Source organism: Alternaria conjuncta (assembly GCF_024043145.1).
Source record: "Alternaria conjuncta strain BMP 0040 chromosome Unknown scaffold_19, whole genome shotgun sequence".
Lineage (NCBI taxonomy): Eukaryota > Fungi > Ascomycota > Dothideomycetes > Pleosporales > Pleosporaceae > Alternaria > Alternaria conjuncta.
The window spans coordinates 452,355-466,427 of record NW_026250108.1 but is presented as its reverse complement, the minus strand read 5'-3'; the positions used below and the strand labels follow the sequence as shown (position 1 = coordinate 466,427).

At 52.9% G+C, this 14,073-nt stretch overlaps 5 protein-coding genes across 5 annotated transcripts; all 5 read right to left on the bottom strand.

Moving 5' to 3' along the window:
* Positions 1-562: 562 nt before the first annotated feature.
* On the bottom strand, positions 563-1,354 carry J4E85_009914 (uncharacterized protein; the record flags this gene model as incomplete). The annotated part of the gene is made up of 1 exon (XM_051474132.1): positions 563-1,354. The coding sequence occupies one exon, from the start codon at positions 1,352-1,354 to the stop codon at positions 563-565; it is 792 nt and encodes a 263-aa protein (XP_051322209.1).
* A 365-nt stretch (positions 1,355-1,719) lies between these two features.
* J4E85_009913 (uncharacterized protein) lies at positions 1,720-3,059 on the bottom strand (the record flags this gene model as incomplete). Its single annotated transcript, XM_051474131.1, has 4 exons — positions 1,720-1,811; positions 1,870-2,398; positions 2,447-2,573; positions 2,629-3,059. 4 exons carry the CDS (start codon positions 3,057-3,059, stop codon positions 1,720-1,722), a joined length of 1,179 nt encoding a protein of 392 aa, XP_051322208.1.
* A 1,656-nt stretch (positions 3,060-4,715) lies between these two features.
* On the bottom strand, positions 4,716-6,490 carry J4E85_009912 (uncharacterized protein; the record flags this gene model as incomplete). Its single annotated transcript, XM_051474130.1, has 3 exons — positions 4,716-5,050; positions 5,106-5,998; positions 6,081-6,490. 3 exons carry the CDS (start codon positions 6,488-6,490, stop codon positions 4,716-4,718), a joined length of 1,638 nt encoding a protein of 545 aa, XP_051322207.1.
* Positions 6,491-7,497: 1,007 nt separating this feature from the next.
* On the bottom strand, positions 7,498-9,116 carry J4E85_009911 (uncharacterized protein; the record flags this gene model as incomplete). The annotated part of the gene is made up of 3 exons (XM_051474129.1): positions 7,498-8,511; positions 8,574-8,687; positions 8,745-9,116. The coding sequence occupies 3 exons, from the start codon at positions 9,114-9,116 to the stop codon at positions 7,498-7,500; spliced, it is 1,500 nt and encodes a 499-aa protein (XP_051322206.1).
* Positions 9,117-11,281: 2,165 nt separating this feature from the next.
* Positions 11,282-12,744, bottom strand: J4E85_009910 (uncharacterized protein; the record flags this gene model as incomplete). The annotated part of the gene is made up of 4 exons (XM_051474128.1): positions 11,282-12,034; positions 12,100-12,320; positions 12,376-12,560; positions 12,713-12,744. The coding sequence occupies 4 exons, from the start codon at positions 12,742-12,744 to the stop codon at positions 11,282-11,284; spliced, it is 1,191 nt and encodes a 396-aa protein (XP_051322205.1).
* Between the last annotated feature and the right edge of the window lie 1,329 nt (positions 12,745-14,073).

The window sequence follows — 14,073 nt, the reverse complement described above, 5'->3', positions numbered from 1 at the left end:
ATGGAGTCTCGTCGGGTACGGCATCACACAAAACGTTTTCACAACTTGGGTATATTCATTTTGTGACTGATTAATACAAGCTTCATTCTCCGATTGCAGTCAATTATTCTACTCCGCATCGCACAATCATTACCACACACCCCAATCTCGATCCCACCACCCGATTACAACAACTACTCATACCAATTTAGTAACACAAGCTAATATCGAAACCCACAACCCGCTTTTCGTATTGAACACAGTGAAAAAAGAAAAGGGAACATTCGAACGAAAGAGGTAATGTCCCAAACGCCATCGCTAATACGTTTTAAAAGCAAGTCAACGCCAGAAAACGAGAGAACATGCGCAAGGACCCCATCCACCCACGCTAAGTGGCATTAGTACAAAGGTAAGCGAAAGATCGAAATCGGAATCGAGAAAGAGAAATGGCATGCGAGCGGGTACGGGAACCGAAGAAGATCGCAGAAGCAAAGAAACCCAGAATGGGGAGAAGATGGAGGAAGGCACAGAAAGAGGGAGCCATCGGGAAACCACCTCAAACCCCTACTGAAGCAACTTCACATCACCCCGCCCTCGTATCCCTCCGCTGCATGACAATCTTCGCATCCTCGCTCCTCAAAAACTCAAACACACCCAGCTCCAGCCTCGCCAACCCATCTTTAAACATATACTCGCTCCCCTCCGTATTCGTCATAACCCTAAAAGCCATACAGAGTAGATCCTCAGGACTCAATCCATCAATACTACTCATATTCTTCCACTTCAACCGCATAGCCCTGAGATCGTTCATAGCCAGCAACCGGTCTACCAGGCCAATGTGAGACACGCCCGGGTTGGCAGCCATGCTGTGCCGTAGTGAAGCAATGGCTTGACGCTCGTGTAGCCATGCGGTAAGGATCTTGGACACGAGATCGTAGTGTGTGGATAGTTCGGTGCGGAAGAGCGGTTCGCCGTGGTACCAGAGTGTGTGCATGCGCACGAGGAGGCTGGCTTCGTCGGGCGGCATTGTGGAGCGTGGGTAGAAGAAGGTGAAGAGGCCGGCGGTGACTTCGCATTGGAGGAGGCGGAGGTCGGCTGTCGAGACGGAGCCGCGGGGGAAGGTTTGGGGTTGTGGGGGCTGGACGACGTGTGCGGTTTCGGGGGGTTGGGGCGGTTGTTGGTGGCTTTTCAGCACGGGTTGGTGCGGTGAGGTGTGTTGGGGTACGGCGGCGGCGGGTTGGCTGTGGTTGGAGGGCGCTCGGGGTTTGCTCGAGGGCGCGGGCGGTGCGTCTTGTGTAGTAGGAACGAGTTGTATGCCGTATGCGGGGGCGCTTTGTATCGCGGGTGCAGAGGTAACCTGCTTATTAGGTGCCATGATGGGCTGATTAGGTGCGGCCTGCGCATGTGGTGTACTAGATCTACTGCGAGGGTGTGGTGCGAGAGAACGGCCGAAGGGGTGGCTCGGGGTATTAGATCGACTTGGTGGTTGGGGTGGAGGCTGTTGCTGAGCCTGAATGTGCGGATGTGACGGTAGCTGTGTATGCTGAGGATGATGTGTATGCGGTGATGCCTGGTGTGGGTGTGGAGGGTGGGACGGTGTCTGTTGCTGCTGTGGTGGTGCCTGAGGTTGCGGTTGCGACTGCTGTGGCTGCGGAGCGATCTGTGTATGCTGAGGAGGCTGAACGGCAGGAGACTCCCTCTTCATATATCCACCTGCTCCATTAGCTGCTGAATATGCGTTCACTGCTTGAAACCCTTGACTCGAAGCTGGTGTAGGAGTAGCTGGCGGTGCAGACCGAGGGGTTTCCGTAGCAGATCGAGCCATGGCAGCACTGCGTGAAGACGGCTCATATGGGCTCGTGTAACTGTTGCTGTGACGATGTCCAATACCAGGAGGGGGTCGATGCACTTCTCTCGACGGTTCTCGGGATGCTTCCTGTGTTGGCTCTCGAGGTGGCTCGCTTGGTGGAGGCGTGTTGTTAACAGCAGTGAAACCTCCATTGTTGACAGCCGTGAAGCCTGCGGGCGCGGAGCTTTGTGTGATAGCAGGAGGCCTTGACACGCCGTTCAAGTCATTGTTTGATAGAGGACTGAGCTGTATCCGTGAGGGTTCAGATGCGGTTCCTGGTGCTGGCGAGAAACGATGCATGTGCGTCGGCATAGGAGGTATGTTCTCCATGCTGCCCAGGCCGGCAGGATACAGTGACTTGAGTGACTTCCTTGGGCTGCCCTTACGGCTCACAGGCATAGTGCTGTAAGGCCTTTTGATAGGCGAAGCCTCAGGATCTTCATCGTCGGACATGGTGAGGTGAGCATTGCTCTTGCGCTTCTTTAGATTAATGGGTTTAACGTCAAGGTCAGCGCCTGCAACAGTATCCGGATCTGGTGGGGTGAGTGACTGTGGCGTCCCATGCGGTGACTACCGTTTGTTAGCCACGACAACACCAACCATCTCATCAAAACTTACCAGGCCTTCGGCATCAATGTCTGCAAGCTGATCATACTCATTCGCACCCGATGGTCTCTTCAACTTCATGTTGCGAATGTAGTAGCAAGCTTTGATGATGATCCACCGATGCAGATGAATCTTCAGACTAAAATAGGTTTAGCGCGCATTCTGACACCTGACACCTGACCACTCCAACTTACATATCCTTATGCTCCGGCTCCTCGTAGAACAGATCTTTGTTATACGTCTTCTTGGTCGCATCCGGCGTGAGTAAACAGCTGCGATCCGCATCCCTGCCCCAAATAGCGGGTCCGTAACTCGCTAGCAGGTCCTCGAGCTCCTGGTTCAGGGAACTCGGATCCGCCGCGAAATCCAGCAACAAATCTCTTTCTTTTGGCAATTCCTTGGACAGCTTCGTCACCTCACTCGAGAGCTTGCGGTAGTCTGGGTTGTCGAATTTCGGAATGCCGCGGTTGGTCGTGGACGAAGACGCCGATAAGCCCAGGCCCAAGCATTCCGTCACCTCGCGTATAGTCGGGTTATGCGAGCTGAAGACGGATATCCAGCGAGCGCGATCCCAGCGTCGCACGCCGTGCTCCAGATCCAGGGCCAAGTTATCCTTTGAGCTCATGGCGCCACATGGGTGACGACGGGCACGTCAACAGTTGAAATGGGAAGTAGGAAAATGACGATGGAAAAGTAAGCGGATGGGATGGGGAATGACAATCAATGGCGCGTGCGCCAAAGTGTGATGGATCCGCTCTCGACGTTCCAAGGTTGGGGTGATTGATGGTAGCTCGCTCGGCAAAGGTAAAAGGAGTACGTTCCACTAGGCCGTCTTGGAACAAAGTTTTCTTATTGCCAGCTGCTGCTACCCCAAGAAAAACTTTGTCCAGTCTCAGATGCCGATCGTGCTACCAAACTAGACAAAGAATTGAAAGCCCCTGTACACACAAGAAGAACAAACTGCGCAGCAATTGTACTCTGGAGTAGGGACCGACAGGCGCTGATGAGGGGGGCGTTGGGCGGCGAAAGAAGGATTGGTGATGATGATTGATGCCGGTGACGTGTAGAAGGCGAACGACGGTACGCTGCGTCGAAAAGATACCCAGAAAAGAGGTGTGTCCAGTAGCGAGACAATGATCCGGCAGGGGCCGCAACAAAACATGTGCAGAGGTAATACGCGTCCGCACTCCGAAGTTAATGACTCGCACGCCAATAAATCCCCATCAGGTGTAATCATAGTACCGCCCCATCCTCATTCGTTCACACCCAGCGGGTCTCCTTTGCCCTTGCCTGTTCATTGTACGACACTTGCACTATGAGCGTGGTGCTCATTTGCTGCATTATGCTAATCATATCTATCGCAGGGGTCAATCATCATACACACGAGGTACAAATGAATATGTCGCTAGCAGCACAACTCTTACTCGCATAGGCCAAAACATCCGATCCTCTTACTCAAAGCCTCCATTAGCCGCCACATGCAATCAGCGAATAAGCGGCACTATCACGGTTTCGTATAGCCGGGGATAGATGTCGTTGGTATCATGGTCAGGAGTTACAACTACACATGCATCTATGACGCGCTCGTCCCTCACCCATAGATTTGTACTACCGAGCTGCGATTACTCAACTGTGCAACCGGTTCCTGTCCAGACCGCGCGCCGCATAATTTTGATGGGAGGTACAGCGAGATCTGATAAACGCCACAGCTCGAAAGAAAAAAAATGTGAGGCAATGTGACGAATGTGCGGCGCGGTCACTGCCTGCACTCTAAAATAGGAACGTGGCATTAGGGAGATTTACGGCGCAGTGCGGAGCCTGAAGACAACGCCCCTTGGCTGCAGGGAATACACTAAGCGAAAAGGTATACTGCGAAGTGCTGCCGAGCCGTGTATTCATTCGGATACTAGCTGCCGAACTATCGAAGTTGCGTACAGTCGCGCCCTCACTATGCGCTCGCGCGTTCCAGGCGATCGCAAACTAAAGCAAATCACGCGTCGCAGAGTCCCGTACTGCATGGTGATGAGGTGTGGCACAGCTGAGCTAGTGTAATCCTACACGGTCCTGTAACATGATCAAGTAGCTGAAACCACCACTCTACGGCTGACCTACCCGAATAGCTTATTTTCCCGAATTGGACACCTACTAGTGGGGGCCTCGACCCTGGCGATCGATCGTCGCCCTGAAAACCTGAACGCCTGTATGATCCTCGTACACAGTTTTTGCGACTACAGCTGCCCGCGCGCACGATACGTGCGTATCTCCATCGTGGTTATTGTGACTAGCGTCGTGACTCGCCAATATACCAGAGCATACCCTTTCCATCTTCCTCTTCTTCCTTGCGGAAGCTCTCCAGGTGGTCGTGTAGCCAGCCCATTACTTGCGTAAAATCTACTGGCTTCCACTGCATTTCTACTGCGTACTTTTCTCCGGCCAACACCACGATGGCCTGTCGCAGGAGCTCATCGCGGTCGACGGCGACGTTGGGGCCGAGACCAAATCCTCGACCCACGTCTTCAAAATTGGCGATGATGGTTTGCGTGCAGCCCATGAGCGTGCGGTGCTGTTGGATGCGCCTCTCGATCTCGGCGGCTGTGTGGCCTTCGGCTGACCAACCTGCAGTAGGATAAGTATAGATAGATCAGATGCAAATGCAGTTGGTAAAACGTACGTTCGTTTGCTCGTAATAGAGCTGCCAGGTGGCGCTTGAGTTCCACCCAGGTCAGAAATGCTCGTTCTCTCGCAATGAAAACGGGAATGTTCTCAATCATCTTATTGTAGTCGGCTCGAACGCCTTCTCGCCATGTTCTTTCGAGTTGGTTGAGGAGCGCTTCCTCGTCCATTGAAACACCTCGCTCTTCTCCATATATGTACTGCCGTAGCGCCCGTAAGCCGTCGTAGTCTAAACCACGGTAGGGTATGCTGTTGTTTGGTTGCGGGAGCTCTTCTGGCACACCGTCATCTGACCGAAAGCTTGCTACCAGCGCGGCCATTTGGACGCTGACTTGTCGATCAGCAGCCGCTTGGGTCGCGTCGGTGATTTGCTGTTGTGCCGCTGCTTTGGTCTCGGTAGGATGTGCAGCGTGGGTAGGAGCAGAGCCTGACATCGTACTGAGATACCGAGATTTGTTCGCTTCAGCTGTGAGTTTGTTCCAGACACCCTCGGCGATATTGGATTGTTGTGTAGCCTGTAGTTCGTGGGCTTTCGCCGACGTAAAGGCGGCGTTGCCATTCGTTGCATGTCCACCGCCGTTGACAGCTGTAAACCCGCCTCCTTCCCGCGGTCCCATAGTGGGACTTTCCCCAGATTCCGGAGGTGTGAGCATTGCACTTGACGACATCGGGCTTCCACGTGACGCTGTATCGCCGTCGTGCAACACCGAGTTTGGCGCAAGCGCAACGAATGATGCTGGCGTGCCGCCCTCTTGCTGGCCAGAAAACTCGGCATCAGCTCGCGCCTGGCGGTTTTCTGCCTTCTTTCGTCTCTCGCGATCCAGGCGTTCGCGCGCAAGAATGACGTTGCATGCCTTCAGCCCGATCCACCAATGGAGAAGTTTGTGAATTCTGCGTGGTGGGTCAGTAGCTATTCGGCCGTATTGCGAGACCCAAGTTCGAGATAGATGTGCTCTCAAACTTATGTACTTACAATGCTCTGTCTTCCTCGTTCTCCAAGTAAAGATCCCGCGGGTAAAGTCCCTCTTCGACTCCGGGTTCATTCGCGGTGATTAGGTGCTCGCGATCGCCCACTCTTCCCCAGACCTTGGCGCCATGTTTCTCAAGCAAGCCATCGACTTGCTCTTTTAAACTTCCCTCGTCGCTCAGAAACTTCATCAGCTCATCCGGCTCTTTCGGTAACGTGGAGACAACATCGCCCATGTCTGCAACAAGCTCGCGTACGAGGGCGGATTCAAAGTTCGTTTTACCGCGTTTGTTCGATGACCACTTTGCGCGCAGTCCAAGACGCTCGATCAGCTCGTGCATACGCACTTTTGACCGATTCTTCATAATGTCCAGCCAGTCCTTGGACGTTGCGTATGTGATAGCTGAGCCGTCCATGGTGTATGGGCTAGATGCATGGATCGCGAAATTTCGCCAGGTGAATTGAATGTAGACTCACGATGCGTCCGTACACGGTCGTATGGGTTCCGAGCGTTGTGGTGTCGCGACTATGCAAGGGAGGCGTGATGTGTAGTGCTGATTTTCTCGGGTATGATTACATGCAGATGCTCTCAGGACTGGGGCAGCCAGATCGTGCAATTTCGCCAAAGGGCCGTCTAGAGCATGTACGAGTCAGTGATGGGGCGCGCAAGGGAAACGAACGACATTCTTAAAGATGAATCGAGAACACGATAGATGATAAGAGTCGGATGAAGAAACCATAGCGGCGTATGAAAGCTCGTCTACAGGGTTAGCGGCACCCGCCTGGGAATGGCAGGCGGAACCAGAGGGCAGTTGCTGCCGATTGGCTGGAATATCGCGTTAGCCGACGATCCCCCCAAATCACTTACACAAGGCATTGTGCACATTGTTGTTCGTCTATGGGGTGGCGAAATGCAGCTCACCGCTGCTGACAGTGATGTTTGGTGGCTCAAGTCCATGCATACTACTGCGCTTTCTTTTCCACTTATTGGCGCGACTGACATCGGATGCGCAGTGGCGGGCAGACCTCGCTGGTGTACAGGCAATGGGGAATCACTACATCATCGGATGTGCTGTAGCATGTGCACACGCTCAAACAGAGGCTCTGGAAGTTTTGTGAGGAAAAGCCATATAGAGATCGTCATTAGTATTCATATGAATAAACATTTTATGAGTTGCCTGGATCCTGCCCAGCCTCATGGAGCACCAGTGCTATACAACCGCCAGCCTGGTATCGATGCTTTCGACCAACTCGCACGCGAAAGATCAAGAATGATCGGGGTATATGTAGGACAACGCAAAAAAGCCATCGATGTACTCAATGGTATACAGATGCTAGAGAAAGTGAGAAAGAGCACACCTTCGAAGAACGCCGAGGCTGGAATTCTAGGAAGAGAATCATCGATGACCGTTGCTCATGTCGCTCAAGCAGGGTTTGGCCGGCTCAAAGACTTGAGTACGATATCGACTTTTGCTTGAGGATTGTCTGCCCAAATAGACGATTGAGCAAGTGTAGTCTGTAGACGATCGAATGCGGTCTCCGTGCCTTTGCGGGCTACGATCGCTTTGCTGATACCGTCACCAAGATCGTATGTCAGTTTCCAGGTTTTGGTTTTCTCCAATATGCTCGCAACAGACGGTAGGTCCTCAGATTCCTCCTCCAACAGGCTGAGCAGGCCTCCAAAAGACTTGCATTCGCGCAGCGTATGAATAAAATCCATTTCCATGCCTTCATCATCGACCGACCAGATAAAGTACACGCGCTCGGCTTGTTCGTCGGTCAAGTCAAGAGAGATGATGCTGGTCGAGTTTGTGCGCTTGATGACTTGAGGCGGAGGTTTGAATGTATCCGCGGGCGTTGGAGCATGCTGTTTGACATCGTCGACAGGTGTTTCTGACGTTCGTTGAGTCTGTGTATGTATCTGTGGCTGGGGTTGGGGTTGGGGTTGGGTTCGGGGTTCCGGCTCTGGCTGTGGCTCCGCTACAGGTTGTGGTGTCGGTTCTTGTTGTGGTGTCGGTTGTTGTTCTGGTTGCAACTGTGAAGGGCATGTACTGCTATCCTTGGGAACAACGTCGATCACGTCCGATATCTGTGTCCTGTTTTCGCTAAGCTTTCGCCGCTTCCTCGCTGCGGGTTGCTTAGTATGAGCATCGCTTTCATCATCATCGACCTTTGCCATGGCATTCGATGCTGGAGGTGCGGCATTCGGTGCTGAATGTGCAGCATCTTCATCAGTAGATTTCGATAGCTTGGGGGTAGAAGAGAGACGATGTCTTGGTTCCGGTAGTCCCCTAAGCTTCGAGGCGATGTCAGCTCGCTCTTGCGGAGACAACACTGAGAGCACGGTCTCTAATGTGCCAGCATCGCTGTCAGGATTGCGAAGTGTGAGCATCATGAAATTGTTGGCGAACTTGTCTCCCAGACCACCTCCACTGATCTGCAGAATTAGATGTGAGATCAGTATGTTTTCCATGGACTATTCGTTGATCCGAGTCTTACTTCGTAGGGGCGATAGGCTTGAAGACCTTGTAAAGACCTGTCACTCGTCTGAGGTAGCATGATGGCAAAAACCCCAGCGTCGTCGTCGCCGTCGAGTGGCATAATAACGACCTTCTGTATGCTGTCAGTATTCTGAACGATGTAGATTGTATGTTTCTCGGTACAACTCACAACCTTCGGTCCGAACTGCACTTCGCTGAAGGCAATAACAGCTGAGTCTTCCCTAGCACAGCCTCGGCAGACAGCGTTGCGATTCTCCCTAGGACTCCCTGATACTATAGGAGGGTGTGGAGGAGTGAACTTCTTGTAATTGGCCTTCAAGTCGTGAAAGGAGGGAAGCCCTCGGAATGATTGGCTTTGCCTGTCCGGAGCCAGGTAGCCAATCCAGACGCCCCGCGCAAAGAGCTGATTGGCAGAATAAAAATGACCTTTCAGATGAGGTTGCGAGTTGAAGCAACCATACGAGATGGAGTTTTTCCTAGGACTGGTGTTTCGAGATTCTTCCATAGATGCCTGCAGTGCACGCAGCCTAGGTGACATCATTGGCGAAGTCAGTTCGCTCGACGCGCTACGACGTGCCGGCTGCGCATCGCTTTCTGGAGATGCCGCCTTGGAATTGGTGTTTATTTCATTTGAGTTGGAGGGTGTTTGCAACCGGATTGCGTCACCAGGCTGAGGGCTGTTGTTGTCGAGACTGGGCTCGCGGGCGCGCTTGCAGCTTGTTGACGGGGCCCTCGACACAGGTGTGCGCACACTCTTCCGTGCTCTTTGGGGCTGGGGCGGCATGCCCGAGTGTTTGGGTGGCATGCCGGCGAGATGTCGGATAGCGCCTGGTAGGTGGTGATGGCGGTCTGTTGTTGCACCATGCGGCTGCGCGCGCTAGCGTCCGTGCAGGGCTTTAATTGGCCCACAATTCTGCATGGCATTTTAACTCCGTCGCAGCACCGCCATGGTACATCCCATCTCCCTTCACTTTAACGCGAACAACCGTGTCGCGATACGTATAGCACGCGACATCGGAATGCGGGAGTTTTATCAGTGAGCACGAATAAGACGAAAGCTCCTCCTTGCCAATTGAGGACGCGTCAAGTAAACAACGAAGGAGCGAGGACGCGTCTGTCTCGACCGGAGTCTAGATGGAAGGCGCCTTGCATTAAACCGCTGCCCACTCCATCACCACCACGTTCGGAATCTATTCGCAAGCTCTCACCGCTTCATACCGACGTCGCTAGCTGCGGTCTATACATCACAATTGCCAATTGGTTTTTTGTCCATCAAATCACCACTATACCCGACAATGGGGCGGCAAAAAGGCGAAATCGGCGTTGCTCATCATATAGAATGTCTTGGACTTCAGACGTATGGGAGGGAGAGGATTGAACCGGGCTTCGTTATGAGAAAACCAGTGTTCAGGTATGAGCCCGCCACTGCAATCCACGAACTCGAGGTACCGGCTCTGCTTGGTCTACTACTACGCGATGCACACGATGCAAATACTGTCATCGATCGACACGATCCCATGCTCCTCGATAAAGAGCTAGACCAGCTGTTAGTCGAGTATGGTCCTCTGATCTGGCCTGAGCCTGGTCAAGGAAGTAGAGACCATCTCCGAAAACCACAAGAGGGTACCCGATATCCGGCTGATTTGATCTATCCGAGAGACAGTACCACGTAAGTCCGCTCATCCAGGTACTGGGTGCGAGCTAATGGAAGCAGCATCAAGAAACACCTGCTGGGCATGGTTCTCTGCAGGCAGACTCGCACCGACGTAGAGACCTTCATAAACAGAACATACATGAAAGCCCTGAAATACAAGAAAAGAGACCTAAACATCGATAATAAGCCTTGGTTTCAAGGTTGCAGATTCGTAGCCCTAAACGAGAAAATACCAGTGAGGAAGAGACGCAGCACTGGTACGACTACTACAGCAGACGAACCCGCTCCTCAACGCGCACGTTCCGAGGAAGACCAAACAGATGTTGACTCCGATACGTCTGAAGATTCGGTGATGGGCACCAAGATAGGATGTCCGACCCGCAGGACAAGCGCGCTTTCACCCGAGCCGTCGCCCTTTAAAGTTGAATTACGAATCTATCGCACCAAACCACCGGGCCAGCCAATCGGCCCTGGACCGACTTGGTCTTACGGCAGTTTGATGTTTACTGGAAAGGAAACAACATGTGAAGACTTCTTCGGTCTCATATGCAATCAGACCAAAGCCGACTGCAGCTTCCTCATCTTCCAGTTGCCCGAGGATATGTCCATGGACGGAAGGGTGCGCATCGACCGAGGATCCAAGGAATCTGAGATGACCTACCGACGTACCCTGGGTATTTTGCAAAGGGCGAGGAGGTTTCCATGCGGTCCTGCGCACCGTTCGGTGGAGCTGGAAATAGGGTTCGAGACAGTCGTTGATTAGTGTTTTGAGATACCCCGTACTTCGCGCCTGCGACTACCAGTTCTTCTGTGTGAACTGCGTTCGTGCATATCCTTCGCTGTATCTCTTTCTTCTTCAACACCGGCGCAGGCGACGGCAAGATGTCAAACGCTTAAGCTTGGAACCCCCAACACACGAGTGTATCGATGTAGCTTGTTGACATGACAAGATGTATATAACATGACCTCGTTATTCGTCGTGTAATTAGTGTACCCATATACCCAACCTTTTCTTTTTGTACAAAACACCTCCTTGTGTATTCCACCTGTGACTACCGGTGCTGACCCACCCTCCTCTCATCAACCAACACACTCCAATTCTTCTGCACACTAATCCCACCCGTCGCAGTCCTCTGCGCACTATCATCGCTAACCCTCCCCATCTCAATCTCCACATTATGCTTCCCCTGCGTGTCCTCCCCAACAAACTTGAACTCCTCCTCATCCTCCAACCGACTCATACCTGCGAGCGTAGAAAACAACCCACCCGTCGCACCCTTCTTCCTGTGCCTCCCTCCGGAGTTCTTCGAGTCATGCATATACCCATCCAGTCCGCCATTCGAGCTCGGACCCGGACTTTTCATATCGCTCGGCCGCGAAGAAGCAAAAGAGAACAATTTATCGAGGCCGATCCAGCGGAAAGCCGGTTTCAAGCTAGGCAAACAAGCACACGTGAGACCGATGTTGATCTCAACAATCGACCACACAATGATCTCGCGGAAGTTGTAGGTCACGTCGCCCTGGGCTGAGATGGGGATTTGCAGGAAGATGATCAGGCGCACGAGCGAGACGACGGCGATGAAGGTGCCGAGGGCGAACATGCCGGCTAGCACGATGCGTTGGGCGAGGGGAGCGTGCAGACGCCAGACGTGCGGGATGGGCATGATGACGATGAAGAAGTCGAGGATTACGTTGGGGACGGAGCCGCCGAGGTAGATGTCGCGTGTTTCGATGCAGGTCTTTTGCGTGATGGTTATGTCCCAGGCGGCGCGTACTGGGAGGCAGTTGAAGATTACGCAGAGCATCTGTGAAGCAGTACTGTTAGCATATTGCGCTGAGGGTGTCAGTGTTATTGCGATAAATGACTTACGATAGCAATACACCATGCGATGGAGGCGGCGGTGACAACATAGATGGTAATGCGGGACTTGATCTCAAAGAGTCGCCAGTAGAAAGCGAGAACCGACAGCTTGATACTCGTGATGCTCAGCGTATACAGGATCTGGCCGATGTAGATATTCCGTAGAAAAGCAATGATTTGTAACGGGTTCGTGATCTCATTGATGTGCAGTCCCAGTGACTCTCGCATGCCTGCAAGCACTGGGTGTTAGCCGACGATTCGTGTCCAAGGACGAAAGATGCATACCTATTATGCACACGTAGAAGAAGCCGTTGGCCACAGCCAGTGCCACCATGGACATGTAGTCGTCCATCTGAACATTGCGCCATCCCCCGTGCCGTTTCCGACAGTAGACCTTGAGGGGGACGAGCAGCATGATCAAGATATAAGTCGATATCGCCACTCCATCGAGACGACGGCGGTAGGATTGGCTGGAGAGAATGTCAGCTGCATGTTACCCAAGACACTGTTTTCTGGTCGTGATAAGACATGGGTTGGGTGAACCGCGGAGGACTACGGAGACTGGGTATGGAAAGGGTAGAGGACAAAGAAAGGGCGAGTAGACACTCCCGAACAAACTTACACGCTCTCCTGTGGATCGATGATAGGCGCCATGATGCACAATTCATATACACACTCTCTTTCCTATCCTCGACGGCGTATACACCAGGTATATCACAAACAGCGAGAAACAAGACGTCGCAGTGGCGTTGACGGTGATGCACGAAACTCTCACATGGAAAACGCGAGACACGCACCCATGATATATCAGGAACAAGAACACGGCACAAGACACGCGATACCCAGAAGGAAAGAAAAACCTTTCCTCACCTCCCATGCAGACGCCCTGACCAGAACTCCCCAGATGTTCCCAATCCACCTACCGCTACCGCCGCTCCCGGTCGCGGGAGACCCCCTTTAGGTCTGTAAATCACCACCCTTCAAACCCATGACGGTTTACTTGCTTGTTTAGCTGTGCATCAGCCAATGGCCATCGCAGCATCCGGCAGAGAGAAGTAATAATCCGACATGCTGGAGCTGTTGGGCAAAGCATAAAGTCAAGAAGCGAGGCACTGACACACGGGGAGCATCTGGGAAGTGGATCGTCAGTTACAGGTTAGGGGGTCCTGGTCGGCCTGAAGGGTCCCTCGTCTTCACATGTGAGTGGGTGGGGGATGATCCGGCACTCGCTCCCAACGGAGACGGCGTCGTGCTACGCGGGAACGAAATGGGAAGTCAACTCCACTTCAATTATGCAAGACTTCAATCTACGCCTGCATCGCACACCCTCTCGTTCAGTAAGCGCGTCGCGGCTTGAGACAAATGATCAGTATGAGAGGGGTAGATTTTTGCATCTTGCGAAAAAAGAAATAAGAACGTATTTGTTTATCTGTCGCCGCGGGGTCGAGTCTGCCGTCTGCGTGTGTACCCAAACCGACAATCACTGCGCTCGTCGATCAAAATCCTCCGGGGTAGCCGTGGCAGGATAAACTCCGAGCTGTGCGTTATTCTAAATGGCCGACTCGAGCAGATCATCCCACTTCCTGGTGTTGAGCGCATGTGCCTGGCCGTCGTTTTGGCCGTAAACGGTTTAGCTTGGCCGTCTGTTGCGAGTCAGAAATGAGGCTTCGGCAATGGATTACGAACCAATCGATGGCGGACATAAGCGATGAAGATATCAGACGCCTTGCGGCTCCTCGGATGAACACGCACTGCGTCTGCTTTGTGGCGTTCATTCCTGTGGATGTCGTGCATTGCCGCAATCCTACCATGACGAATTTGCAGGGCATCTGGTAGGGGCGCAAGCCGCAAACGTATGTGCAAGCTTTGTGGCGGCGTAGGAACCAAAACGTGCTAAGCTCTCGTTGGAGGGCAATCACCGTTTGCCAATCATACGCCTTGCATGCAACGGCATGGGTCGCGGAAGCAGAAGGACCCTCACAC